This window comes from Gouania willdenowi, chromosome 17 (genome assembly GCF_900634775.1).
Source record: "Gouania willdenowi chromosome 17, fGouWil2.1, whole genome shotgun sequence".
In the NCBI taxonomy this organism is placed as follows: domain Eukaryota; kingdom Metazoa; phylum Chordata; class Actinopteri; order Blenniiformes; family Gobiesocidae; genus Gouania; species Gouania willdenowi.
Window position 1 is genome coordinate 29,113,550 of NC_041060.1, and position 27,985 is coordinate 29,141,534.

The 27,985-nt window shown below is 38.3% G+C and overlaps 1 protein-coding gene across 5 annotated transcripts in view; it reads right to left on the minus strand.

The window, feature by feature from the left end:
• The window catches only part of tnr (tenascin R (restrictin, janusin)), a 327,598-nt gene that overhangs the window by 73,648 nt on the left and 225,965 nt on the right, over window positions 1-27,985 (minus strand). For all 5 annotated transcript variants that reach the window (XM_028472320.1, XM_028472321.1, XM_028472322.1 and 2 more), the window contains 4 exons: window positions 25,847-25,966; window positions 25,387-25,530; window positions 9,604-9,723; window positions 446-589 (listed from right to left, as the gene is read on the minus strand). In XM_028472320.1, coding sequence (XP_028328121.1) covers window positions 446-589; window positions 9,604-9,723; window positions 25,387-25,530; window positions 25,847-25,966 — 528 coding nt within the window. The remainder of the gene's footprint in view (window positions 1-445; window positions 590-9,603; window positions 9,724-25,386; window positions 25,531-25,846; window positions 25,967-27,985) is intronic.

The following is a 27,985-nucleotide window of genomic DNA, read 5'->3' on the forward strand; positions in this document are numbered from 1 at the left end:
AATGAAGCAGTGTGACACTGTTGCCCTGAGTCACAAACTAAAGAGAGAATATTTCAAATAACAATACAATGCTGTAATTAAAAAATAGCACCTGCAGGAACCCTCTCAGACACAACTAGTCCAATCTACATTAATCCTGAAAGCTTCAAACAGGCCTCTTAAATCTTCAGGATTTCTTTTTTTTTTTTTTTTTTAAAGGATTTTTTTGGCTCTAGTGGCCTTTATATGACAGTTGCTTGACAGGAAAGGGGGTCAGAGAGAGCAGGGAATGACATGCAGGAAAGGGTCCCAGGCCGGGAATCGAACCTGGACCCGCTGCAGGTGAGGAACTATAGCCTCTGTACATGGGGCGGGCGTTCTACCCACTGAGCTAAACACCGCCCCAATCTTCAGGATTTCTACAGGAAAACTCATTATTACATAAATAAAATAAAGTGCTACGTACGTGTTTGGAGGTTGGTGATGACCGTGCCGCTTGTGAGGGGTCCTTTAGTGGCATACAGTGCGATAGAGTATGTGGTGCTGGGCTTTAGGTTGGACAGCTGATGTTCCTGTGCGTTGCCTTCCACCAAAAACGTGTCAGCTGTGACTACAAAAAACACACAAATAAAAGGTTAGAGATTAATATACCTACCCACATATAGGCTGACTGGTCCATTGATATTACACATCTGTGAAAATGCACCGTAGCAGGTGGAAATTGAAACTCTTTGCTTGTAAGTAAATTGACAACTTTTGTCACAGTTTTTATTGACACGACTCGTGATGCCTCAATGGGATCTCAGTATTTAAGCAGCTTCCATATGTCCATATATAATATTGACCATGGGCCTGAGTCTGCAGCGGGTCCCTGTGCTGTGGAAGACATGGTGCCTGGTTCCTGTTTCAAAGACGCCATGTGCCATGGCTCCAAGGACTACTGAGCAGTTTCGTTGACCTCCCACATCATGAAGACCCTGGAAAGACTTATCCTGGTGCAGCTCCGACCATCTATCAGACCACACCTGAACCCGCTACAGTTTGCCTCCAAGCCCAAAGTTGGAGTTGAGGACACCATCACCTTCCTGCTCAACTATGTCTGCTCTCACCTGAACAAGCCAACGAGCACTGCGAGAGTCATGTTCTTTGACTTTTCCAGTGCTTTTAACACCATCCATCCAGCCCTACTGGGTGAGAAGCTGACAGAGATACAGGTTGACTCCTCCATTGTGTCCTGGATTGTGGACTACTTAACTGGCAGACCACAGTATGTACGAGATATTGTGTGTCTGACAATGTGGTCACCAACACCGGGGCCCTCGAGGAACTGTACTCTCTCCCTTCCTCTTCACCACCTACACCATAGACTTCAGCTACTGCACTGACACCTGTCATCTCCAGAAGTTCTCTGACGACTCTGCAGTGGTTAGATGTATCAGGGAGGGGGACGAGGTGGAGTACAGTGCTGCTGTGAACAGCTTTGTCACATGGAGTCAGATGAATCATCTACAGCTCAATGTAACATAGACCAAAGAGTTAATTGTGGACCTGAGGAGGAACAAGAGACCAGTCAGCCCTGTTTCCATCCAGGGGGTCAGTGTGGACATTGTGGAGTACAAATACCAGGGAGTGGTGACTGACAATAAACTGGACTGGAAGCGACAAAGCCACCTCTATTTTCTGAAATCCTGAGATCTGAGGTCCTTCAACATCTGCAGGAAAATGCTGAGGATGTTTTATGAGTCAGTGGTGGCGAGTGCGATCCTCTACGCTGTTGTTTTCTGGGGGAGCAGACTGAGGGTCGCAGACGCCAACAGACTCAACAGACTCAGGCTGGTGACGTGGGCGTGAAAGTGGACTCTCTGACAGTGGTGACAGAGAGGAGGAGCCTATCCAAGGTTAAGGCCATCTTGGTCAATGAGTCTTACCCACTCCATGATGTGCTGGTCAGCCACAGGAGCACCTTCTTTGTTTAACGTTTATTCTTTTATTTGTAATATTTCTTGAGCGGCTGTAAGTAATATCGCCCTGTGAAAAATACAGGAATTGTGATTCTGATTCTGAAAAAAGTAAGTAAGCTGTGACACCATTGTGTGAGAAAAAAGCATTTCTTATGTGGAAAATTCCAGTGAAAAAAACAACATTAAAAACATAGACTCTCCAACTACTGTACTATACTGCCCCAAAACTACTGGGTTGCATTAGTTAGATTAATCTTTTTCCAATCAACATAACATGACAAGCACTCTCTGACGGCACCATGGCAATAGAGACATGTTTACTGTTATCGGTAATTGAAGCATGAAGATGACACAGGGAAGTGTGAGATGGTAAATGAGTCAATTTAACTTGGCATGCTTTGACATCCAAAAGATTACAGGGTTAAGTCTTTCACACTTACACATGTAGTAGTCTGAAAATATCAAGGTGCATGGTTATTGTGAAAACACCACTTGACTTATAATAAATCAAATCAATGACAGACCATGTCTTGAACTGACAGACAATTTCATCAATAAATGGAAAATAGGGAGTAAAAGTTTTTTTTTAAAGTATAGAAATAACTTTCTAGTGACTTGGAAGTACCAATTGATACTGTAAATCAATTAAAGATTTAGCAGACAAAAATAAATAAATGCAATTAAACATTTTTGAAAATCATTAATGAAAATATGATTTCACCATGTACATTTCTTTATTAAACTTAGAAAGCTGAATACTCAGATTGTCTCCAAATAGTTATGCCATTTAAAAGTTGTATCATTATAAACAATAAAGCTTTCAGCTTAATTTAAGAATTTTTTATTTAAATTTTAATTACTAATATGCTTTTTCTTCTAAACTGACTTAACAGCTTTCAACAAGTAGACCATAACTTCTACTTCATAAATACTGCTTCATGATATTCTACTTCATAATATTCTACTTCTTAAATACTACTTCATAATATTCTACTTCTTAAATACTACTTCATAATATTCTACTTCTTAAATACTACTTCATAATATTCTACTTCTTAAATACTACTTCATAATATTCTACTTCTTAAATACTACTTCATAATATTCTACTTCTTAAATACTACTTCATAATATTCTACTTCTTAAATACTACATGATATTCTACTTCTTAAATACATGATTATTGTACTTCAGGCTTCGCCAATTACTTTTGCCCAGAGGCCGCATTATGTCAAGGTTTCCAAGTAAAGGGCCAAATTATCTGTTTATTCCCTTTTGACTTGTAAGCATTATTATATGTATAGATGTTGTTTCCACCATTATTATTATTATTATTATTATAAATATTATAGAAGCACATGCACATGCAAATTTGTGGCGATACTAGCCTGTCATTGCCCGATCTCATCAGTTCTCAGAAGCTAAGCAGGGCTGGGCCTGGTTAGTAGTTTGATCGGATGTCATTGAGAATTCCATTGAGAAATAGAAATAGAAAGAGTGGGGGGCAGTCTTTAGTCCATAGGCAAGGCACATCACCCACATTGCCTAGTATGAATGTAATGTGTGAGTGAGTGTTGGGTGGTGGTTGGAGGGGCCGATGGCAAACTATGCCAGCCTTGCTTCTGTCAGTCTGCCCCTGGGTAGCGCTGACTACAATAGTAGCTTACCACCACTAAGTGTGGAGTAAAATAATAATGCCATGTAAAGTGCTTTGAATGACCAAAATATATATCCAATGCATTATTATTATTATTATTATAATAATAATAATAATAATAATAATAATAATAATAATAATAATAATAATAATAGTCATAGTCTGTGCTGAGAGTCACACAAGTGCAAAAAAAGCAAAATAAAACAAAATAAGTCCAATATCAGAATTTTGATTTTCAAAGTCGTAGAAGAACAGTCTTATCAACATTGGAACAAGTGTCCAAATAACAATAATTTATTACCAGCACATCAGCAACTGATGCAAAACAGAAAAATCTAGTCCTGATCGGTCCAGTCCAATTTGAACTGGTGAATGTGAGAAATCAGTGAAAATGATCAAAACAACTATTGACAGCAGGACGTTGTCAGCTCAGGCTTATTATTTGGAGATTATTTACCCATGTCTATGTGTTCAAGCTCTCGTCAGCACTCTGTATCCGTGTCTATATTCACATAGGCACAGATACAGATGCAGGAGCAGCTTCTGTATTCACGCCTGTATCCACAGCTTCTGCGTCTGTGCATACAGGTCAAGCTCTGAGCGTGACTTACAGAGCCTCCTCCCTTGGCATGAGGCTCCTTCCTTTTCTTCTTATACTACAAACATTTGACCATACATGTCATATCAAAATGATCATTAGGCACTCTATTTTCTATTTAAATCCATTTGTTTTATGATGCCACAAAGCGTCGATCGATCACCCTTTTTTCCATGTAATGATGACAATTTGTGAACCGGTGTCAGGGTCGGTGCAGGCCAGGCATATTGCACCAGGTTTACAGACCTTGGAGTCGATGTCAGCTTACCAATACGGGAAAAGATTTGTCAACTTTACAATAAGTGTTGACTAGGCCACTGTGATACCTAAGCATTCGACTTCATAACACTTTAACATTCAAAATTTACATTCAACATGTAAACCAGAAGCTAAAAATCTAACTTGGATCTAGCTCGGGTCTTAACCAGTACAAAGAGGTCAAAGCACATTACACCAGTTTTAAAGTCTTTACACTGGCTCCCAGTCAGCCTCAGAATAGACTTTAAAGTTCTGCTGCAGGTGTATAAATCTGTAAATGGGTTTGGTCCAGAATACATCAGTGACATGTTAGTCAGGTATGAACCCAGCAGGTCTCTCAGATCTATGGACACAGGTCAGATAGTGGAGACCAGAGCTCACAGTAAACATGGTGATGCTGCGTTTAGTTGTTATGCTGCAAAGAAGTGGAACAAACTGTCAGCAGAGCTGAAGTCAGCATCCAATGTGAACATTTTTAGATCAAAGTTAAAGGCACTTTTTTTCTCTACTGCATATGATTAAGAGGGAGATTTTTGGTCATGTTGTTGATGTAATGTGTTTGTTGATGATTTTAATTGATTTTACTGATGATTTTGAATGTTCTTATTGATTTTAAGCTGTTGAATGTTTTATCACGTAAAGCACATTGAGTTGCCTTGTGTATGAAATGCGCTATACAAATAAATTTGCCTTGCCTTGCCCTAAAATACAGATTCAAAGGCAGACTCTCTGCCACTAACTGTAGAATCATTGTACCATCATACTTGATGTTTTTCCTTCTTTTCGGTGACATCACTGTTATGCCACTGCATCCACTCTATAACAGCTAAACCCATATATTATAATATAATATGTTTTTATCACTGATGATAATTTTTCTAGACATCACTGCATGTTGAAGGAAAAAGTTTGTTTGTTCTCCCTGCAGCCCAGAAGAAATATTCACCTTATGTTATACATCCCTCTTATCACTGTTATGCAGATAACTCCCAACACTATCTCCCTCCTAAAATAAATTATATCAACTCCCTGATGCCTTTACTATAGTGTCTAGAGGACATTAAGGCATGGCTGGCTTTTAATTTTTTTTAATTTAAATGATGAAAAACTGAAGTGATGGCGTTTGGACCAGGTCTGGCATGTGATGTTCCTCACAGAGAGCTGCTTTTAAGCCCAACCATGAGATCAATCTGTTGTAAAAGCTTGTCTTTATCATTTGAGCCTTTTATCTTAAATTAAATCAATGTCTTTTAATTATTTTTTAGAAGCTGAGTCATGCTTTTATCTCAACCTGATTGAACTCATGTAATGCACTTTAAGTTGACTATAACTTATCTTGCCTTGTACGATTACAACTGGTCCAAAAAGCAGCAGCTCAACTTTTAACAGAAACTCACCACCTTAAACACATTACCCCTGTCCTTGCCTCAATCCACTGACTCCCTGTCAATTTTAAAGTTCATTTGAGGATTTTACTCTTTGTTTTTAAGGCTTTTAACGGGTTAGTACCCCAACAAATCACAGACATCTTAAATGTTCATATCCCCCAAAAAGCTTTGAGGTCTGCTGATCAGTTTCGTCCCACAAGCCCGAAAACTAGGTTAAAAACTAGGGTTGGTCATGGCTTTTTAGTGGTAGTGCTGAAATTGTGGAACGAACTGCCCTTAAAACATTCCATTTACAGATAAAAACATTGGTAGAACCAGCTTCAGCTATTATGCGCGATCCAAATGACAGGAATTACAATCTGCCCTCAAACTTAAGTCCGTTATTTTTTTGTGGAGAGTTTACATCTATATTATCAGATTATTATTATTATGGCTCTTTTAACTGTCTGCAAATATCTATTTACTGTGGTTGTTGTGTGCTGTGTTCTGTCTGCTATTTGGGTGTTGGGCAAGTTACTTTCAAAATGTAATACATTACGTATTAGTAGTTAATGTCATTTAAATGTAATTAGTTAGATTACAATGTTACTGTCTGAATTGTAATGCGTTACACTGCTTTTGAGTTACTTTTGAGTTACTTTCACCAAAATGACTGCAGAAGTATGACTACCATTCTAAAATGCTAAAATATAGTTTATTGCAGCTGATTATATATCCAGCGGTGGGTGATGTAGTATAGCATAATGACTGTGTACGCTACTAACAACTTAATTTACAGTAATAGGCACAGTGAAGGCTCATAAGCAACAATGCCTGTCAGAATTACAAAAGAAGACAAAGTCAAAGTCTGGAAAGTTAAGATGAGGATATTGTAAATGTTTAAAGTCTAGGCCTATTCATATGAAACACAATAAAGCTAGAAACAACTATAATGTAACCTGCAGCCTTATGATATAACAAGACGCACAAGCTCTTTCTTTTTGTTTCTATTCTTTTATTCTCTTTTTTAGTGCGCTGGTTTTTACTGCTGCTAACATGGTGACCAGTAAAATTGTAACACTATTTTCTATGAGCGCTCAATGCAAACCAGCCACAAGATAACATGACCACCAGTCAAATTGATGACGGCGGCGGCTCCGATCAGCTCTGCTGTTATTTTTAGCTGCCAGCTAGGGGCAATTCTACTGTGAATGTCTCCGCAAAAACCACTTCTAAACCAAAAACTTCTACACCGCACATTTAAGAGCAGGAATCTGATCTGTACGAGCCTCAGTCTCAGCCATTCGCCCCGGCACGGTGACAGAATACTACCCTACCGAGATTAGCGTTATGTCACTGTTTGTAATAATAACAATTCCATTGTTGACAGAGGCTGCATATCCTTCACCACATACTGTACTCTGCCACCAGTCTCCTCACTTCTCCTGGTTCAAGTAGCACGGCAGACCGAGAGAAACTTATTTTCTGCTGCTTTGTCTGACTCTTTTACGCACTTTCGTCCTCTGCTCTCTTCCTCTTCGCCGCGCCTGCATCTCTCTCTGTCAACTTGGTGTTAGTGTGGCACCGGTCCAGGTGTTTCTTCATGTTCGTGGTGCTGTTTTTCACATCTCAGGTTAAAACGCGTTACTAAGATTTGTAATGGGTATAATATTAGAGAAATGTTATTAGTAATGTGTTACATTACTTCGTTACAGCAAAAAGTAATACATAACTGTAAATGCGTTACTTTTGTAATGCGTTACTCCCAACCTTGCTATTTGTAATGTTTTTTGTTCCCAAGTCTTTCTTGTAAAGAGAGATATTGATCTCTAATAGACTGCCAGGTAAAATAAGGATACATGTAAAATAAAAACAAGACAGATGATTATATAACTGTGGAGCAGGATTGCAGGTAGTTGAGCAGTTTGGTAGTAATTCTGTATTGTTCGATTACTCAAATTAAAACCAATTTTGATTACAAACTACTGAAGTGATGCATTAGATTAAAATGTTTACTATGTGTTGGTTGTAAAGATTTTTTGGATAAACAATTACATTTCATACTGGTAATTTGTCCTTTGAGTTAAAATGTGTGATCTTAAACATGGCTCTCACGGCTGTTAACTTCCAGTGTGTCGCAGATGCAACAGCAGGTATGTACGGTATAAATAATTTACCTCATGATATTCCATTAATCTCTTATGTGAAGTGGGTTGCTGCTGCTTATAATGTTTTTTGCCAATATTGCACTGTGAAAACCTGATTTCCTGACCTTGGTTTAATGCATAAGTGCTTGAGGGATTTCGTCCAATACTTAAATTTCATTGCTCCAAACTCTGAATGAGGCAGATTTCCAAATATGTGTCCAACATATTGATACATTCTCTAAATTTGAGATGATCTGGCAGTCATCCATTTGGTTAGGGCCTTATTTATACATCAAATCCAGCAGTGTAGTAGATTTTTGGCTTGGCTTGGTGTGTGGGTGGTCCTTGTAACATTTTGCCACTTGGGGATCCAGTTTAAAAAACAACCATCCTTCTCCTGTCACTTATCTGTGCAGTTTGAAACATGTTTTCCTAATTTATTATTATGTTAAACATATTTTCTGGAGAAGCAACAACAACACAAACCAAACCCTTTACCAAAAACAAGAAAAAAACAGCTATAAATATTTTCAACATTTAATATTTTTAATTCTTTATATGGTATTCAATGCTCATTGATGAAATCTATGTGGGGGTGACCATATCTCAGTGGTTTGGAACTATTTTGGATCAAAGTAAGAACAGCATTAAAACTATTTATCAGGCATCCAATGCTTTATTGATCAACTAACCATATTTTAGCATTGTCAAAAGAAAGTATAACATTTAAAGAAAAAAAAAATCAAAGAGGCTTAAGAATCAACCATTGCCTAAACACAATGTACAGTTCTTTTTGTTACACTGTTTTACTTTTAGACAAAACCAAGTAGTCCCAAAAAAACATGAACAATATTTTCTTCGGCATTAAATTCCTTTAGTTTCTTAATTAAATGTTGATCAGTAATGAGAAAACTTGAATCATGTCTGTTACTACAAACCTGTTTTAACTGATCTATTATTATTAACATTATTGATGTGATGAATCTTCATTCATTACTTTTGTCATTTTGCTTCTCATAGTTCAGCATCTTTATTTTATTGAAATTTGTTTATATATTCATTTATGACTTGTTTTGCTTGCATGTTGCACCTTGGCAGCAGAGCCAAACAGTTTTCTCCATCATCCCTTTCTTACTCATATACGTATAGAAAACTAACAAAGCATCTCACAGCAAGTAAATAGTGTAATACTGTGTTCATTAAATGGCTAAGTGGTTCAACTAGGCATATTGAACAGTTTTGTGAGCAAAACAAACAGACCTTTGCAGTAGTGCTCAAAAGGCGTGCCTTAATGCTTTTCTAATGGCAAAATTGTACTGGTCCCTGTCACATCTAAAAACAAGCTGGATGCTGTGAGTACTCCTCATTACTGAGTGAAAGAAAAGCAGAGGGGCTATTAATGAAAAGAGTTTCAGTCAATATTTTCCTGCCATGAGTATATTTTCATGATGGTAATCTATGCATGCCAATAATATAACATTGAAATTGAGTTAAAAATGTGGTGTATAGTAATTACAAAATGCTTTATCTACTTTATCAAGGGGATATTACCCAGAAGGGGTGTAGTTTTTTTTTAATTGTGTTTTTTTTATTGTCAGTGAATCATATCAATAAAAGCATCTTTTTTGCAGTTCACCTTGGTTGTGTGTGAGAGTTAGCACATAGTTGTCCACAATGGAAAGTGGAGGGATCCACTTCAGCAGGGCTCCTTGTGGGGTGATGTTCAGGGCCGTCAACTCAGCTGGCATATCCATTGCTGTAAAAGTAAAAAAAACAAAAAAAAAAAACGTTTTGCTCATTACCTAAAGTCCAAACAGTACCAGTATGTTATCACATTTCAGAGCATTTATACATCTGTCTCATATTTGATGAAGTAAAAATCCTCCACACAGGGCCTAAACCCTTTGAAGCCATTTATCCATCCATCCTAGCCTTGCTTTTCCTTGTAAAGGTTACAGGGTGATAGAGCCACTGTGTAGGATATATAAAGTGACACGATATCAGTCGATTAGACTGGGCTCAAAAAAGATATTGCCAGGAGTCCAACCATCTACTGTACAACAAGCTAGAGGCAGTAACATTATGGCCACTATTTCTGTGACCTAAAGCACATCCTTACACTGTGTTTTGATCACAGCACCTGATTTCTGATTTCTCGGAGTAGTGTTTTGTTGTAGGTATGTCTCTTAAATACAGGCATGGTATAGAGACTCTGCACAGAGAGTGTAGAGGAGATCTGCATGGCGCTCTACACGGACGAGCGAAGCACACATCTCCTGCTCCTTCTGCGCTCCTCTCCATGTCTCAGATGCACAGATGAGGTTGCGGGGTTTAGACTGAAACAAAACGGTTATAATTAAGGCCCCTGGTCAACGTCATATGTAACACGTCATGTGCGGCACTGAAATGAGGCCATGTAATCTTTGTTGTTATTTCTGCTTGGTTACTGCCATTCATGTTGGAACTGGTGTCACGTGACATACTCCGGGCAGCCCTGTGTGTCCTCTATTGCACAGTGCAGTGTGAGTGCGTAGGGTCTGTGCGCGTCTTTCATGACTGTTCAGCCTGGGTGGTGCCCGGAATGTTGACTCTCCATAATCACTCTTTTACATCTTTTTTTGCCGTCTCCTCTCGTTCACGTCTGCAGTGAGTCGTTGCGCATAAAGCTGAAACTTAAAGCTCATATCCGGAGTTTCTGAGAAATATATGTTTATGTATGATTCTTTTGAAATGTGAAAAAATACCTAACTAGTCTTTTACTATGGTCTACTGCCGGTGGTCATTCATATACATTAATGTATATAAGTCCTTCCTTCGTCCTATAGACCCCTATACAAATGGAAACGATCGCCGAGTGTGCCCAGTCAATAGGCTTCGACTTCCTGTTTATGAGACTGTCAATCAAAGCGAATGCGGAACTGTAAACGGAAACGAGGCCACGTGTCACAACAGCAAACAGGTAAATATGATTTTGGCTCTTACCCAGTGACGTGCCGTCAGGGTAGGCAAGGTAGGCAGTGCCTACCCAAGGGTGAATTGATATTTTGATTATTTAATTATAATTTTTTTTTTTTAATTATCATATATTTATAAATTATTTATTTTTCCATTTCCAATAGTCTACAGCACCTATAAGTTTGAAAGTGTCCGCATTTTGTGCGTTTCATAGCCCAAATTACTAAACAGCGCTATTTCCTGGAACAGCTGTCTTTTTTTTTTTTTTTTGCTCCGCTGTAAGGCAGAGGGAGGCCACGCCCCGTCCCAAAGGCACATTGCTCCTTTGCCTCCCTTCTCATTGTGTGATTTTAGGTGTTTGCACATGCGCAGAAAGGTCCCCAAGATGAAAACCATTTACGTGAAAAGGCAGTGTAGAGAGCTGCCTTTGAACGAATTCTCGCTTCGGGTGTGAGAGATCCCGGGTGCAAATCCCGGACAAGCCCCCAATTTATGTTACGATCCCCGATAGGATGTGAGGTCAAGGCTTGAGGGGCCGCAACATAAACAAGACATCACAGAGAAATCAAAGGTTATCGAAAGTAATTATTCACAAAATTCTAAAAGTATCAACAGAACAAACTAAAAGGGACTGGAGACCCTGGCCAAACTGAACAAAAGTAGGGAGGACACTGGGCCAACCCTATACAGGGCCGTCGGCCCAGCGTCCACCCTCTAAACTACAAAAACCTACAAAACACTAAACTACAGGAACACGAAAACAGGACTATCAGAAATCTCCAGTCCAAACTAAAAAAACAAACTTACAAAAATGTCCAGTGGGGAGCTAAAGAACTCTCCCCACATGTCTGCTGCTGGTCAGTTGTTGTGCCTGCCGCTCTCTGGTCCTGTCAGCCCTTTATACAGCTCCTCCTCCCTCATCTACCTGATTACTGATGTGAGCCAGCTGTGTTAGGAGAGAAGAGGAAGGGCAGGCTGAGAGGCCAGGAGGCACCAGCCACTATACGTAAGTTCACAGTACATTAGTGAATTGATATCACGTGACCGCTGCTGCTACGTTCTCTAGCTAGTGGGCGGGATAACACTACAGTGTGGATGACAGCGCTAGAGATGAAAGAGAAACTTTGTTTTGAGGAAAAACGACAGCTTTTAAAAGATGGTAGACCAACACCTGAGCTACCAGACCTTCAGCAAAGGTAAAGTCAGAACATGTTTCATACTTTTCACAGTGAATGAAACAAAAGGAAGGATTGACTTTGTGGATGCTCCTCACTGAGGCTGTTCTAAATTATTGTCATTTTCTCCGTGTTTCTGTGTTTCCAACACAAACAACAGATGTGCTGCCGTGTCATGAGATACTGTATATCTTGTTGGGAGAGTATGGAGGCTATATTAAATAATTGTTAATGTTTCTTTAATGGTGTTTATGATTGATTTTGTTAGATGGCTAAGTACTTGTTCATGTGGATCTTATTGGGTTTTTTCTTTCTTATTATGGATTTTATATTTTGATAAGAGCATTGAGATGACTTTGTTGGAAATTGCTTTATACAAATAAAATTGATTTGAATTGAATTACCACTTGACAGCAGAAACATATGAAATTGTCATTGGTGGTCTCGATTTGCAACGTACCTACCCAACCCTAGTGGTCACGGCACGTCACTGCTCTTACCTGACCCATAGACCTATATCAATGCAACCCGATTCAACCTTGCTATGTTCCGCGATGCGCATGCAGAAAAGTAGAGGCGTGGCTTCTGGCAGATTGCAGAGGAAGGCAGGGGGGCGAAGTGGAGCTGTTGAGGGTGGGACATCAAGACCTCCTCTCAGAAACTCTGGATATCAGCTTTAATGAAATGCTTTACGAAATGTTATTTTCAGTCAACAGCAGCTTCCCCAACAATAGAGGAGGAAGTTTTGCTTGGACACTGTAGGCGCTCTGTCTGGTAAAAATGCAGATGTTTAAAAACCTCTATCTGCACCAGACCATGCCTACAATATAAAACACTTTCTTCCATGAAACAAAGTCTGTTTTCAAATCCCTTACTGCAGCGCATGGTGCGCCGGGCTGTCCTCCAACTGGACTGTGCTGCTATATCTCTACACCACGTCTGACTTTTAGAGACACCACCAACAGCGCGGGGAGGAAAGCACTAATCTAAGAAATCAGGCACTGCGATCAAAGTGCTTTAAGTTGCCAAAATACGGGCCTATAAATTAAAGGGTGAGATAAATTAGATAAAGCACCTCCAGTATCTGAATAGGCCCTGAGCCACTTTGGACCTGTACCATAACTAGAGTGTCAAACTCACAACAACAAAACATTATATATATATATGTATATCTTCCACGATCATGTTTACTGTAGGCAAACCAGAGCTGAATGTGGCACCTGGCCCTTGAGTTTGACACATACATTATTGGTTTGTGATTTTTCCTGGAAATGTATCAAAGCAATTAATACACCAAAAATGTCAATGCCAATTAATTACACACTGATGGATTACTGCATTGATTAGCTATTTCTTTCCTTGGACAGCTGTTGTTAATTACATTACATGAAAAAAGCTCTTGATTTGACCGACAGCTGACAAAGCAGCACAGGAATTTAGTAAAAGTGAGCTGGTCAGGTAACTGTATTATAAGCTACTTTAAACAAGTGCACCATTAACGTGCACACAAACAATGACGCTTGGTCACATTTGTATGCAAAGTGTTTTTTTATTCTGCATGAATGGCTGTACACTCACAGCTAAGCAAAGTTAGATACTGTAAATAGGAAATATATATGTTTTTTGGAATGAGAATTACAGAAACACAGCAAGATGAAAAATGTTGTCTTCAGATGATTAATGATTGTCTTTGCTATTAGGATCACTGCTTGTTTAGCTCTCACCAAACTAAAATTATGCATTCAAACAGGATCCAAAAAATCTCAGCCTGTCGCCTCTGCACATTCTAGCTAATGTCATTCTCAGACAGCTGGACATGCCAAAATTGAGTTTGAATTTAATTACACCTTTAACCCCAGTGTTCCAACCCTGATTTTTCCTCTGGCTTTGTATTTTGGCAACGCAGAAAGCATAATGGTAAAAAAAAAAACATGAAAGCTACATGTGACTCAACAATTTGCCCAGATGAGGTAATTACTGCCCTGCCCTCGTCAGGGTAAAAAAGAAATTGTGCACATTAGCACTCAGATGTGAGTCCGGGTCTTTCTTATCACTGTGATAGATTTACAAACCTGATTAAAGTCATTAGTTTAATTACAAGAGAGGGTTAGAGCGAATTTAGGGACAGCTTGCCAAGATGATTAGATCGCCAGCCGAGATGGACAGGAGATGGGTAAAGCTAAATAAATAACTAAACAGGGTGTCTAAGCTAATCCTTTGCTAAAATAATTCAAGCACCTCTTTCAATCTCCATGAATCCCAAACTGGAGCCCCTTGCATCAAGCTCTGATCTGTATTTGAGTGTGTGGGATCCGATTGTGTGGTTAATTATAAACTACACCAAAAAACATGAACTGTGATGAAGTGAAATGTTCATGAAAAGTAAATGGAAATTGCACAATTTTTTTTTTTCTCATTTTAAATGTTTTCCATTAATTTAAACAAAACAATTCAGTTCAACGTTTGCATTGTTTATAATCACGTCATTTATAAACTAGACAACAAAGAACCTGCTGTTCACCAACTGCAGGGAAATGTGGAAAACCAACAAATGACACTGTGATGTTCCAAAGCAATAGAAATCCTTTGTCATTGTTCCTGTTGGAACAAAACGGCACATACAACCTTGCAACAATGTAATAAGGACTTTCCAAAGAGCAGCATCTGGGTCTGGTTTGTGTTGGTCAACTGACACAGAAACTCAAGAAATAGCCTTACAAATGCTTGAAAACTCAATTTAAAAAATGATTCCTAGATATCTGAACACTCTGTGTATAAATATTCTTGTCTATGCCAAATGATGCTGTAGCAGAATGTTAGTAGAGCTCACTGAGTGATTGTAACCAGCAGTATATCTCTGCATCCTCTCCAACTATTAGGACACAGGACAATAATAAAGTAGCTTATCTGAAAGTAGGCCGACTCTTCACATTCACCTTGCAGCAATACTGAAAGAGGCTGTGGGGTTTGGTGGGGATACACTGGTACTTGTGCACACCACTACTTATACTTGCTGCACCAGCTTTGTTTGTGCAATTGTAGCGCTGCAGGGAAACATGGTGATTGAGGACATCAGATGGCCAATGGACCCCAGGAAGCTGGAAAATGTTTAGCAATCCATTGGAAATGTGAGCTAATCATTTTTACCTTATCTGCTAGTCATGGTAATTGGTCTTGTGATATTTGGTAGCTGATGTTGAGAAACATAGGAGTTTGGTTGTTTTGTAGTCATAGCAGGAAATAATAATTCCAACATGAACATAATCAGTTTATCTTCTCCTGAGTTTAAATTCAAATGAGTTATTTTCACACTGGACACATGAGGACATCAAAATAATGCAATTACCTTTTGTAAAAGAAGAGTGATAATTACCATTAGCAGCATATGTTTTCTTTATATTTCAATTATCTGGATTGTCTTAGTTTTCAGGCATAAAACTGGCTCTAAACAGCTGTTTCATTGTTGATTGTTCCAAAGAATATCAAAGGGGCATATTTTGTGTTTTTCTAATAACATCTTTTTTGATAGTTATCTCTTTTTCTGCCTGGTGTTAAGGTGCTCCATGAAAGCATTTCTATTTATTAAAAAAGGTCAGGGTTTGGGTCTGAGGAGCATAAGTACAGTTTAACAGTTTACAATTCCCTAAAATGAGGCCTTTTTTTAGGGCAACCATTCTGCAAAGTAAGCAGGTCATCTTCCATGATGCCCATTATATTCAAGTACCGTATTTCAAGGCATTATTGCAACTTCAAAAAAACATTTAGCAAGTAATTATTTTCAGAGCACCACACATCTGAGAGTTAAGTACCCAAGCAAGAGCACAACAAACAAACACAGGTTTCAAGGCTGCTGTAGCTTCTCCTGATAATTTTCATTTGCATGCAATGTTTTAGTTATTCGTGGTTTGCACGTTCAGCACTAGAAACAACACACAGGGCCTGTTTATTTCTCTTTAGATGTGTATGTTTGAAGTGCATCTATGACAAAATCCCAGTGGACATAATTACAGTTATAATTTAGTCTGTTGATCACTATTTATGTTAACAGCTGAGAACTGTTTCAACACTATATACATAAGACTCGTCAGTTCTTAAGAGATATCAACTGCTATCGGCCTCTGCTGACCAAACCGTTTTTTTTTTATTTAAGCCTTGTATCACATCTGCAAATTGACAAGATCATTTGTGTTCTCAAAAATTTCAGAGCCAACGATGCATTCGAATTGAGCCCAATGTTTATCAAAACACATAAACGATCACTTGTATCGCCTATAACCAATATTATAAATGTATCTATAAACTCAAGCATTTTTCCGGACTCTTGGAAAATTTCAGCACTTACACCAATCCACCAATCTGGAGACCTGACAGAAATATGCAGCTATAGACTGATCAGCATCCTACCGGCAGTATCTAAGATACTTGAAAAGTGTGAAACCGAACAACTTATAAGACACTTAAATCACAGCTCTTTTAATCTCCACCAAATGCCATTTGGCTTTAGGAAACACTAATTCACAGAAGTTGTGTGTGTGGGAACTGGCGGGGGAGAGACTTGGAGGAATGCCAAAATACAGTAAGAAAACCATACAACTCTGACCCAGAAAACAAAATAATAATAATTTTGCCATCAAAAGCCCGGTCTCAGTGTTGTCAGAAAAAGCCCTTTTTCTCAGCTTTTTTTCAAAAACTGGCGATAAGTGCAAAACTTGCCTCTATTCAATGGCTGATTACGGAAGAACAAAACAAGCTAAAATGAGACTGAAAGTTAGTAAATGTTTCTAATGTGGGGGTTGGGATTCTGTCCACTGGTAATTTGTACCCTGGGATTCTGACTGTTGGAATTTTGTCTGGTGTCTTGTCACAGTTTCACATATTTCTTTACAATACAATTATGCATTTTCTGTAATATCAAACTATTACACTACTTACATTTTTTTCCCTTTATTCCAGTGAAGAATAATAAATAAAAACTTACTGGGAGGGAGAAATATTGCTTTGTTTGAGATCTTGAACTTTGAAAATGAACACCTTACTTATCCTTCAAACAAGGCTTTTCAAACTATGTTTAATGTTAAACTGTAAGATTATTTCAGACTAGAAATTACACTTTTGTCATCAAATTGTATTAAAATATGACCATACATGACAAATTAAAGGAGTACCTGCCATTACTGTATATACACAATAAGATTTCCAAAATTTTGATGAGCAGTTATTTTTTATTGGGTATATATTAATATGGGTAAAAATCACACGCTGTTTGTGATGGTTAAGCATCGTCTTTGATGTTTGCTCTGTACCTTCAGAGGGCACCACAGCGATTTGTTTGCATGGTTAATTTAGCATAGGTATGGGTAAAATCACCTGATAAGGTGCCTGTAGGAAAAAAAATCTCCAACTTTTGGAGAAGGGAAACACCCATAACACCTAAAAGATGCCAAAGATGATGCTGAAGCTACACAGAGACCATGACACTCAGACAAATGCAAAATAATGATAATCATGCAAATACGTTTGCATGGGTGTAAATCACCTGGTGAGGTTCTCGGGTTCGGGGAATGGGTCAAAGCTCACACCTGCCCTGAAAAAGGCGCCACTACAGAATTTACTCATATTTTATCCTTACTGAGAGAAAAAGTTAAGACTGGCTCAAAATGTTGATATTGTGCTGCTTGTGATACATTTTATTTATTCAAATAAGTTAAAAGAAAACTTATTTGAATAAATGAAATAAATATATATATAAACTCTTCCTCACCCACTGCGGGGTGGGTGAGGAAGAGTGTCTTTTTCCTTCAAGCTCGGGTCCTCTACCAGAGGCCTGAAAGCTTGAGGGTTCTGTGCAGTATCTTTGCTGTTCCTAGCACTGCACTTAGATGTCCAAGATGTCTAATGTATTTCCTGGGATCTGCTATAGCCACTCTTCCAGTTTGCCTTCACCCTCCAGGCCTTCTCCAGCTCTTCTCTGAGCCCCTGGTATTTTTCTAGTTTCTCATGTTCCTTTTTCCTGATGTTGCAGCCATGACGAGTGCCTCTGTGCTGTCCTTCAGTCCAGCTCTGTCTAGCCATTGGTACGATTTCCTGATATCCGCCACTTCAGTTATGTTTTGGTGGTACATCCCATGTAAGGGCTTGTACTCCCATGACGGAACTTCTGGCACCTCATCTTCTGTTTTCCATTGTCTGAGACATTCACTGAGCACGCTGCACGCCATCTGTTGGAGCCTTGTCCTTGATGTACTTATGGATTTTGGATGTTTCATACAGGATAGTGGCTCTCACGCTCACTAGTCCTCAGCCTCCTTCCTTACGACTAGCGTACAATCTCAGGGTGCTGGATTTGGGGTGGAACCCTCCGTGCATGGTTAGGAGCTTTCGTGTCTTAACATCTGTGGTTTGTATCTCATCCTTTGGCCAGCTTATTATTCCTGCAGGGTATCTGATTACTGGCAGGGCGTAGCTGTTTATTGGAGGTATTTCGCCGTAGCCGCTTTCCTTGTCACCTCTTCGAGGTTGCCATTTGCTTTCGGGATTTCAAGGTACTTGTAACTGTCCTCAATGTCTGTTATTGTTCCTTCTGGGAATGAGACCCCTTCTGTGTGGACTAACTTCCCTCCACCTTCCCTCTCTTAGTCACCATCCGACCATCTAGTCCGAATGACATCTCAATGTCTGCGCTGGTTGACTAGCGCCTGTCCCACTGGTGTGTGAATGTGAGAGTGATTAGGTGAATGAGCTGATATGTAAAGCGCTTTGAGACTGCTTCAGTGTGGTGATAAAGCGCTATATAAATCAAGTCCATTTACCATTTGCTGTTGCTGATGTATGGTTGATGTAGGTATCGCTCTCAGAGGTGCATTCCCATCTTCAACGAGACTTTCTGATGGTACTTCACTGAGCCTCTGTAGTTGGCTTTGTGGTTGCCTGGTGGACATTTTTGCCATGATCTTATTTTTCAAGTCAGTCGCTGCCTTGCTCAGCGTGATTGCGGCTATTGGGGTTTCATACCCAATCTCCGGGGGGGGGGGGGGGGGGTTGGTGTTAACTCCACTCTGACCTGGCCGCATGGCTCCACCTTGCCGGAGCATTGGTGTTGTACCTCGTCAATCTCAAGTTGTGATGGCAGTTGCCTTTTGTGGATGTTGGAACATCTGAGCTACTAGGTGTTTCGCCGTGAGTTTGGACTGTCCCTCCCCCACATCCTTTGCATGTAGCCCCTCTGACTAGGGTTGCTGGAGTAGTAGCAGTGGGCGGCAGTGGCTTAGTCCGTAGGGACATGGGTTGGGAACCGGAGGGTCGCCGGTTCAAGTCCCAGTACGGACTAAAAGAACAGAAGTTGTTCTGGTAGCTGGAGAGGTGCCAGGGCACTTCTCAAGCACTGCCGTGGTACCCTTGAGCAAGGCACCGACCCCCAACACTGTTCCCTTCATTGTAAAGTGACTTTGAGTACCCAGAAAAGCGCTATATAAAATTGATGTATAATAATAATAATAATAATTCCAAGACAGCCCTGTTTTTGCACCTCGCCCATTTCAGTCTTGTTCCAGTCGCCCATTTTTCATCAAGGTGCTCTGGTTCCCCAGCACCTGACGCAGACCTTGTTTGGCCGGGCGACGTCTGAGCCGGCATGTCATTCATTTCATTGTCTCTCATCATTGTATGAGGTAGGCAGTAGCGTGAAGGGTCTTGCCCAAGGACCCACACTGGCAGATGGTACATTGCTCATTTTCGAACCCGGGGACCTCCTGTGTGCAAGTCAGGTGACTTACCAGTTGAGCTATCCAGTCGCTCTATATATATACATATATATGCATACATGTAGGGAACCAAACCACATAAAGCCTAAAGACCCTCTTACTAACAGGAATTAACCAAGGAGCCTGTTTTTTTTAATCACAAACTGTTTACAACATAACTGCCCCAGCAACTTTGAGGTGCATAGCTAACCCCACTATGCGGCCGTTGAACCCAATAACGTAGCCGAAAAGACTGGCCCAACACTTTGAAGTGTTCAGTACAAACTCTCTTTACGACTCCACACGGGGGAAGAACATCCGTCTTCTCCCTCCTTTACAAACAGATATCTTTGGGATGCTGTAAGATCACAGAACTGTTCCACTGACCCCTGACCCCCTGTGGTGAGCTGTCACACAAGGACACTGCCCAGGCCTTCTCTGAGATGTGTCCCGTGAAGAAGTGAGAACAAAGAAAATGTATTATGTTTGAAAAGTTACAAACAAAAACATTATTGGAATGGTTTCTGCAGAAATTGAAAGTGCAAATATTGTCTGTCCTATTCCCTCCTTTTCAGATAATTTTATACCCACAGAATGCTATTTTAAATGTTTCATCATTTAAAAGTGCTTAAAATACAAGAAAACATCACAAAAGTTAGTTTAAGGTATCTACTGCAACCATATAGTAAAGAAGAGGCATAACATGATTTTTGAAATTTATGTTCATGAGTAATTACAAGTAAAATTCATTAACAGGTTCCTAAAGTAATACTAGGCAAATTCCAGTCGTGTTTGGTATCAAACTCTTTCGTAATACATGATATTTCAAGATCTGATTTCGAAAAGATTATTTGAATATGCTGTGTAAATCTAGGAATCATCCCTCCTGTTTGTCATTGTCTCACATACACATACACCCCAGACACACCCAAAGGCAGCCAGCTGAGATGCTGGCAATTTTAAACCAATCAACAAAGCTTCATTCTTCGGAGGCGAGTCTCAAAGATAATCTTTTAAAAGGAAGAAAACCGCCCAAAATTTCAGTTTTGAGACGCTAGCGTTTCATGCTCAACGCGTTTCCCTTCCCCATCTTTTCATTTATTTCATTTTATTTTTTATTTGAAACAGTTAGATTTTTGGAACCAACAGTTGCTTGGTTGGGACGAACCCAGCATCTAGTGACGTGCTTAACAGCCGAAAGGAGCCCGGCTCGCAACCCACTGTGGTAAGCCACGAGCCATTCTCTAACCCAGCTGCGAAGGCCAGAACCGCCTAGATCGGCTGAAGGGTTACACTCTGTTGAAACGCAACAGAACTCAACGGTGGCACGTCTCGCTGCATTTCTTCAACCCAGCACCTCCAGGTCCAACCCTGACATAATCTGCAAGGTACCTGAACGAACTTTCATCAGCAAACTTGATCTACAATAGATCACATACATAATTCCATAACTGCACACTTACATACACTCACAACATGATCCACACAGTTCATCTCATTCATGTTTGTTCGTTCTCCCCTGTCTGTCTTACCCTCTTTGTTTTATGAGCTCTCTTTATGATTTTATGATCTTATTATTCGAATATGTGTCCTGCATTTTTATTCAATATTTAGTAGATTAGCATTCTCCTAGAATAGTGATTTCACTTTATTACATATATTCCTCACTTTTATTAGGCTCGAAATACATTTCATCGTGATTTAATTATCCCATTTCAATTGATATTTTGACTGTGTTAATTGTTGAATTTTGAATAAAAAGTTAAACGTAATCTTTGATTCCTCTGATTTATTAAAGCTGTGATTATGGTGTAGATGCTACTGTTCGAATTCACTTTTCCCTGGTTTCACATTGATGGCTTTAGTCTAAAAACTTAGACATAATTCTCCTGTTAACAGGAGTGGCACCCCGCAAAATTTGAAGTAATATTAATAATCATAATTAATAGTCTTATTTATATAACCCATTATTAATAACTCATCCTCTTACATACATATACAAACTGAATAATGAAGAAAATCATACCTTGTTTGAAAACGGTGCAGGATTACAATAATAAAACAAATAAAAGGAGATTTTTTTCCAATGACTTTAACCTAGTATTGATTTTCTTGTAAAATGTTATTGAGAAAAAAATATATCAAGTTTATATTGCTTATCGCCGTTTTTAGGAAAAAAGATATAAATTGGTCCATATCACCCTGCACTCGCACAGATTGAATGAAATACAAACAGTCGATTCGCAAATGAGAGCTTCCATCAGTATCTCTCACCGTGTGTGTCCAAGTGCTGGGAAATGACAACAGACACATTTATTTTTGTTTTAGCCTGTACATTTTTTAATTCAACATCAATACATTTTTCCTCTTTTCTTCTCCTATATGTCGAATTTAAAAAGTAAATAATGTAGTTCCTTCCCTTATCTCTTAATTTCCTTGTGTGTTATGTGGTTACAGTAAAATACATGCTTGACCTTTCTTGACTGTTATTTTCACACTGGACACATGAGGATGTCAAATTACAGCAATTATCTTTCGTGATAATTACAATTAGCAGAATGTTTTCTATATATCAAGAAAACGTGCTGTCTTCTCACATGTCATTTAAACAAAAATAAGTGGAAAATTTAGAATAAGAACAGAGGTTAATATATTGGACAGAAAACAGGGGGAAAAAAGCTATCAATTTTAATTTAAAAAATGAAAATAAAATAACTTATGCAATTCCAACTCCATATTTCGACATTAAGTGATGTGTTCATTCAAAGTTGTTAATCTGAAGTGGTTGCTTCACTCAGCACAAATTTTCCAATGTGATGTTGTTGTTATGGGTGAGTGACTCGCCTGAAAATCCAGAAGGTGGATGGAGGCATCTTATCTTACACCTACACCTAATTCAGAAGGAATTCTCCTGGATGTGCAGTGAGAAAGGCAGTAAGAAGAACATGCACTATAATTTTACAGTTAGGTAGAGCAGAACACCCCATGAATATCTACGTATGTGACCTTTGACATTAATTGTGTCACAATCCTGTGGTTTCTGATTCTTTCATCTGCCAGGAAGATGAATGCAATAAAGGCATAAGCAGGTTTTTTTTTTTTTTTTTTCTTTTTGGGCTAATATAAGAAGTGCACAATTATTATTGGACAAATAAATTATCAGCTGAGAATGATAGATCTAATAACATAGACAATTCCTCTTATCCTTCAACTTTGCTCAGGCATAGTGGCCCAAAACATGTCTTTAAAGCCACACACTGCAGATATTCTTCATGTGTCCATGTGACGCACGCACGCACACACATACACGATACCAACCCTTGCTCTAAGAAATGTTAAATGCTAAATAAATAGTTTTATTTGTACAAATTCATGTCTTTTATCAGATTCTACCTAAATCGCTGCTGCAGCCAAAGTCTCACTCTGAACTGAGTTCAAAACTTCAGAGCCCTGTACTACTATTACTACTACTACTACTACTACTATAAGGTACAGGGAAAGATTATAAACACTGATATTTTCACCACATGTTTATAACCTAATGCTCACTAGCTTGTAAATACAGTTCACACGCACACAACACACGCACGCACGCACGCACACACACACGCACGCACCCACGTACTATATATTTTTCAAAACTCAAAATGAAAGACATTTTTTTTACTTCTTTGATGTAATTTGCATTAATTCGTTTTTAAAAAAAATTAATAATTAATAATTATAGATACAAAATCAGGATCCCTCAATCACAAGTTTATTACTGTTACTTCTCAGCTGAATGGGGGATTTATCCACATAGTTTCTTTCCCAAACCATATTTGTCCACACATAAGTCCAAACTGTAACCTTTATTGAGCCCTGAATGATCTGGGATAGGCTCCAGCACCAAGGAGAAGCAGGTGTATCGACAATGGATGGCGCGAAGGTAAGTTTGTGAAAAAAACAAGAAAAATGTAACCAGCGAAGATAATTTGTACATCCGTGCATGGTTTGCTCTTTGGTCATTCTGTTTCAAAACCAAATCAACAACAAAAACAAACCGAAATGGAAATATAGAAAAAAAATATATAAATAAAAAAATAAGCTGTGTGTTTCTGTTTTAAAATAAAATTAGAAAATAGTGAAATCTTGTTTTGTACGGAACCTAAAGGGCCATGCTTTCATGAATTCTATTTCCTCCATTTTCCAGTGATAACGACTTTGTTTTTCTGTGATAACGTTAATTTAACATGTTTTTCCAAGATAACGGGATAATAAACAAAACAATAGTGTAGTATAATAAATGATTGCAGGAAACATCATTCAGTGTAACAATGTCAGAGGAGCAGCAGCATATAGATCACCGCATCAGGTATCTTTTCAATCAAGGCCTGACACAGGCTGAAAATAGCATTATGCCTTGCTATTACAGATAGTATACACATTAGTGTTGCTACTGTAAAAAGACGGATGATGAGGTCAGTAAAGTTAGAAAGACATTTGGATTCATCAGTTCAATAACTCGCGATAAAAAAAGTGTTACAAGTGCAATCTACACCTCTATTTACTCACTGTAACGCAGAGCACATACTACACAATGGGTTACTTCGATAGAGTCCGTCTGCTGATCTGTCAAAGAGCTGCAGTTCGAGAGCAGTGTGAGGAGGGGCCGTCGAAAAGCTAATTTAAACAATAAAATGTATTACTTTACTGTCTTTGTTTTTCCCCTCTCTGCGAATCATGTGAAATGTTTAACAAGCCATCCTGTTAATACTACAACAGCTATAAATGTAATAATACAAAAAATAAATACAATTCTTTATTTTAACAATAGGCTACTGTTTATTATTTTATATAGCTTCTACAAGAAACACAAAACTTAAAAACTAAAGATAGTCTTTATTGGGTTTTCTTATGAATACTACAGAAAAGATATTAAAAAAAAACCACTTTGGTAATTTTTAATTATATTTTATAAAGTTTTTAACTGCTGCCTGAGTGGGCGTGTCTTAATGCTACAGCAGTAACGCCCATAATCAAGGCTTTTCCCCCTAGTAGCAGGTCAGCAGAAAGCAGGGGTTTAGTTAGTCTTTAATGATATTAAAACACTTTAAATCATTTACATTGACAGAAACAAAAAGTAATAATAAAAACTATGAAAGCAACACAATTCCAATCTGTATATTATTAGCACAGATTGTACTTGTTGTTGATACTGTGTAAAAATGAAAACTATGTAAAATATTTGTTTTTATAGTAAAAACCACAATACACACATTCAACATTCTACCTCAGTGTTTTACTGTAAATATTTTCTTGTTCACTCCCACAATGTGTTATTTATCTATTTGTTTATTCTTATGACATTTAAAATGTGTCTGTCTTTGTTTTACCTCTTTTACACCAATGTGGACAGTTTTGCATTGTTGTTGTATTATTGCATTACACACTGTATGATGAGCAATGATAATAAAGACTATTTTATCTTATCTTCCAATACAAAGAGGAATGTCTAATGATGATCGGTTGTTGACAAGGATCAAACAGTATTTCTTTGTAAGCTCCTACCTGTGAATACAGAAGTGCTGACCATTTGGCTCTCCTGACTTCCTCTGACAGCGTTAAGACTGATCTCATACTCCGTAGCAGGGAACAAACTGGACAAGGTGTAGTTTGTCACTTCGCTGTCGATCACCACACTGTCCACTTGACCTGCGAGAGGTGGCAGAAAAAAGTCAATCACAATCATGTCTTCATCTCCTGCATGTTGCAGTGAGATATACATCTGGAGATTCATCGTTAAACAAATACAGAAATCTCATTTAAAAAGTAATTAGAGCGCACTGATCAAATGTTACAACTAATTAGCTATAACACATTTTCTCTCACACGCTCCGCTACATAAAGAGCCTACATAAGAGAAACTTCACAGTAAATGTCAAATTAATTTAGGTGCTACAAGTAAGAGCCGTGTTTGTTAATATTTAATTAATTGCCTGTATGCATATTGCAGCATGGAGCGTCGTACCATTAGATGACTGGTATGACAGCTTGTAGTATTCAAATTGAGCCAGTGGTTTGATCCAGGAGATTATGACTGCATCTTCGGTCACATCTGACACAGTCATTTCTTTTGGTGGGTCCATGCCTGGAGAATGGGGGAGATTGGTATGACTTCATTGCATACTTTTTTCATAAAAAATATAAAAGAATACATCCTTTAAAGTCAGAGCATTTTCATGATTTTGATGTTGCCCATATTGTTTTTGCTCCACATTAGATTTACATAAATAGGCCCCAGCTTGTGTGTGTGGAAGCAATTGAATTATTAATGCCAATCTATATTAAAAACATAACATTATCAGATGACTTTCTTATCAGAAATAGAGCTTGATGTAGCACAGACAGCAAAGACCAGAGGGGCAGAGCATCATTCAGCTTTTTTTTGGGCATCTTGAGACTATTGAGCTGCCAGAGAAAGACTTCTTAGAAAACAGTAACAGGCCAATAATTGAACCCCTGACAAGTCCACAGCTCTAAGAGAAATGTGATTTTTTATGTCTGACAAAACAGAAAAAAAGGAAGCAGTAAAATGTAGTAAAATTTCTACTCCTCAATCAGTTATCGCTCTCATAACCCAATTGATACACTTTTCTGTGCTGCTTTTAAAAAAGAATGGCCTCTATTCATCAGCTGAATGAGGTCTAACTCCCTGGTCATATCTCATTTACATTCTCACTAAATAAAAAAGAACTGATCATATCAAGGTAGTGGCCTCTAATTCCTGCAGACTTTACTGCATCATTTTACTGGAAGGCCAGCTATGTCCTAGCTAGCTCCCTCAATTCAATGGTGGCAGATTAAAGGACGTCAGCCAAGCTAACATTCATCATGAAATGTGACTTCCATACTCTGTCAGATTTCTTTTCGACTCCTGCTGCTGTCACCAACCACATTTCCTCACTGTGGAATGAACAAAGGTACATCTTATCTTACCTTAATAGTACCAAGAAAAATACTAAAGAAATTAAATGTGGGATTTTTATATGCATGACCTATAAGATTGTTACCAGCCTGTCAGCATTAACACTCACATTAGCTGTGCAATGATGTATATATGTATATACAGTTCTTATTGTAGTTATTTTATTTCTAGACTCTTTTCATCCTATTCTATTTCACCACTATCTTCAGCTATTTACCAAGATCTGACAGCTGCATTTGTTCCTTTTTAAAGGATAATCCCTTCAGATGTGCCATTTCATTGTCATATCATGCAATGATTCAATGACAATAAAAGGAGTCTAAGAACAAAATAAAAGAATAAAATCATTGCTGTCGATAGTCTAAAATAATCCTTGAATGAACCTTTTGCGTAGGTGATTGTCTAGAGTCATGTAGGATGTAGCCAAGATATGGTTAAAACCTGCGTGGTAAGCTGAAAGTGGCATACAGGTCTTTCTAGCTGAGAGGCAAAGTCACATCTATATTGTTCTAAACTAAACTCTTCTGTTCTTTATTTTAGTTCTTTTGATGTTTGCTCTTGGCTTCCTATTCAGTTCCATCCTGAAACTGAGATGATGCCTCTTAAAGTGCTATCTTTCCAATGAATTCCAGCTCAAACAGAAGATGTTGTCTATTATTGTCCATCTGATTGGAAGGTTATAATTTTTTAACTTCCTTTCATTCATCTCTGTTTTGCACCTGCAAAAAATGGACACGTAATCAAAAGACATTTGTGAGAGCTTTAAGTCAATTGAACAAAAATGGGGTGCAAGAGACGAAAAAGACCCTAACAAACAAATCAAGAATAAGTTTATAAGGTCACTTTGCTACACAGATGAACTTAAATAAAAAAAAGTAAAAACAAAAGATAAACCAAACATATATTTTCCCAGTGCCTTTTAATTGCTTCTATTATTATTTTTTTTTTGTTTTTATTTAAATGCTATACAAGCTTTACAATTTGATTAACATCCAATTTCATACTGAGAAAATGTAAGTCTAGATTCATTTGCATTGTACGTTCAAGAAAAGAAAAAGTAGATGAAATGGGGAAAAGCCTTGCAATAAAAACCTATTCACCTGAGGTTCTGTACAAGTAAAATGCTCAAACTGCATCTTTGCAAACACAAATTTAATACATGTTCAGGCTGTATTTCAAGTT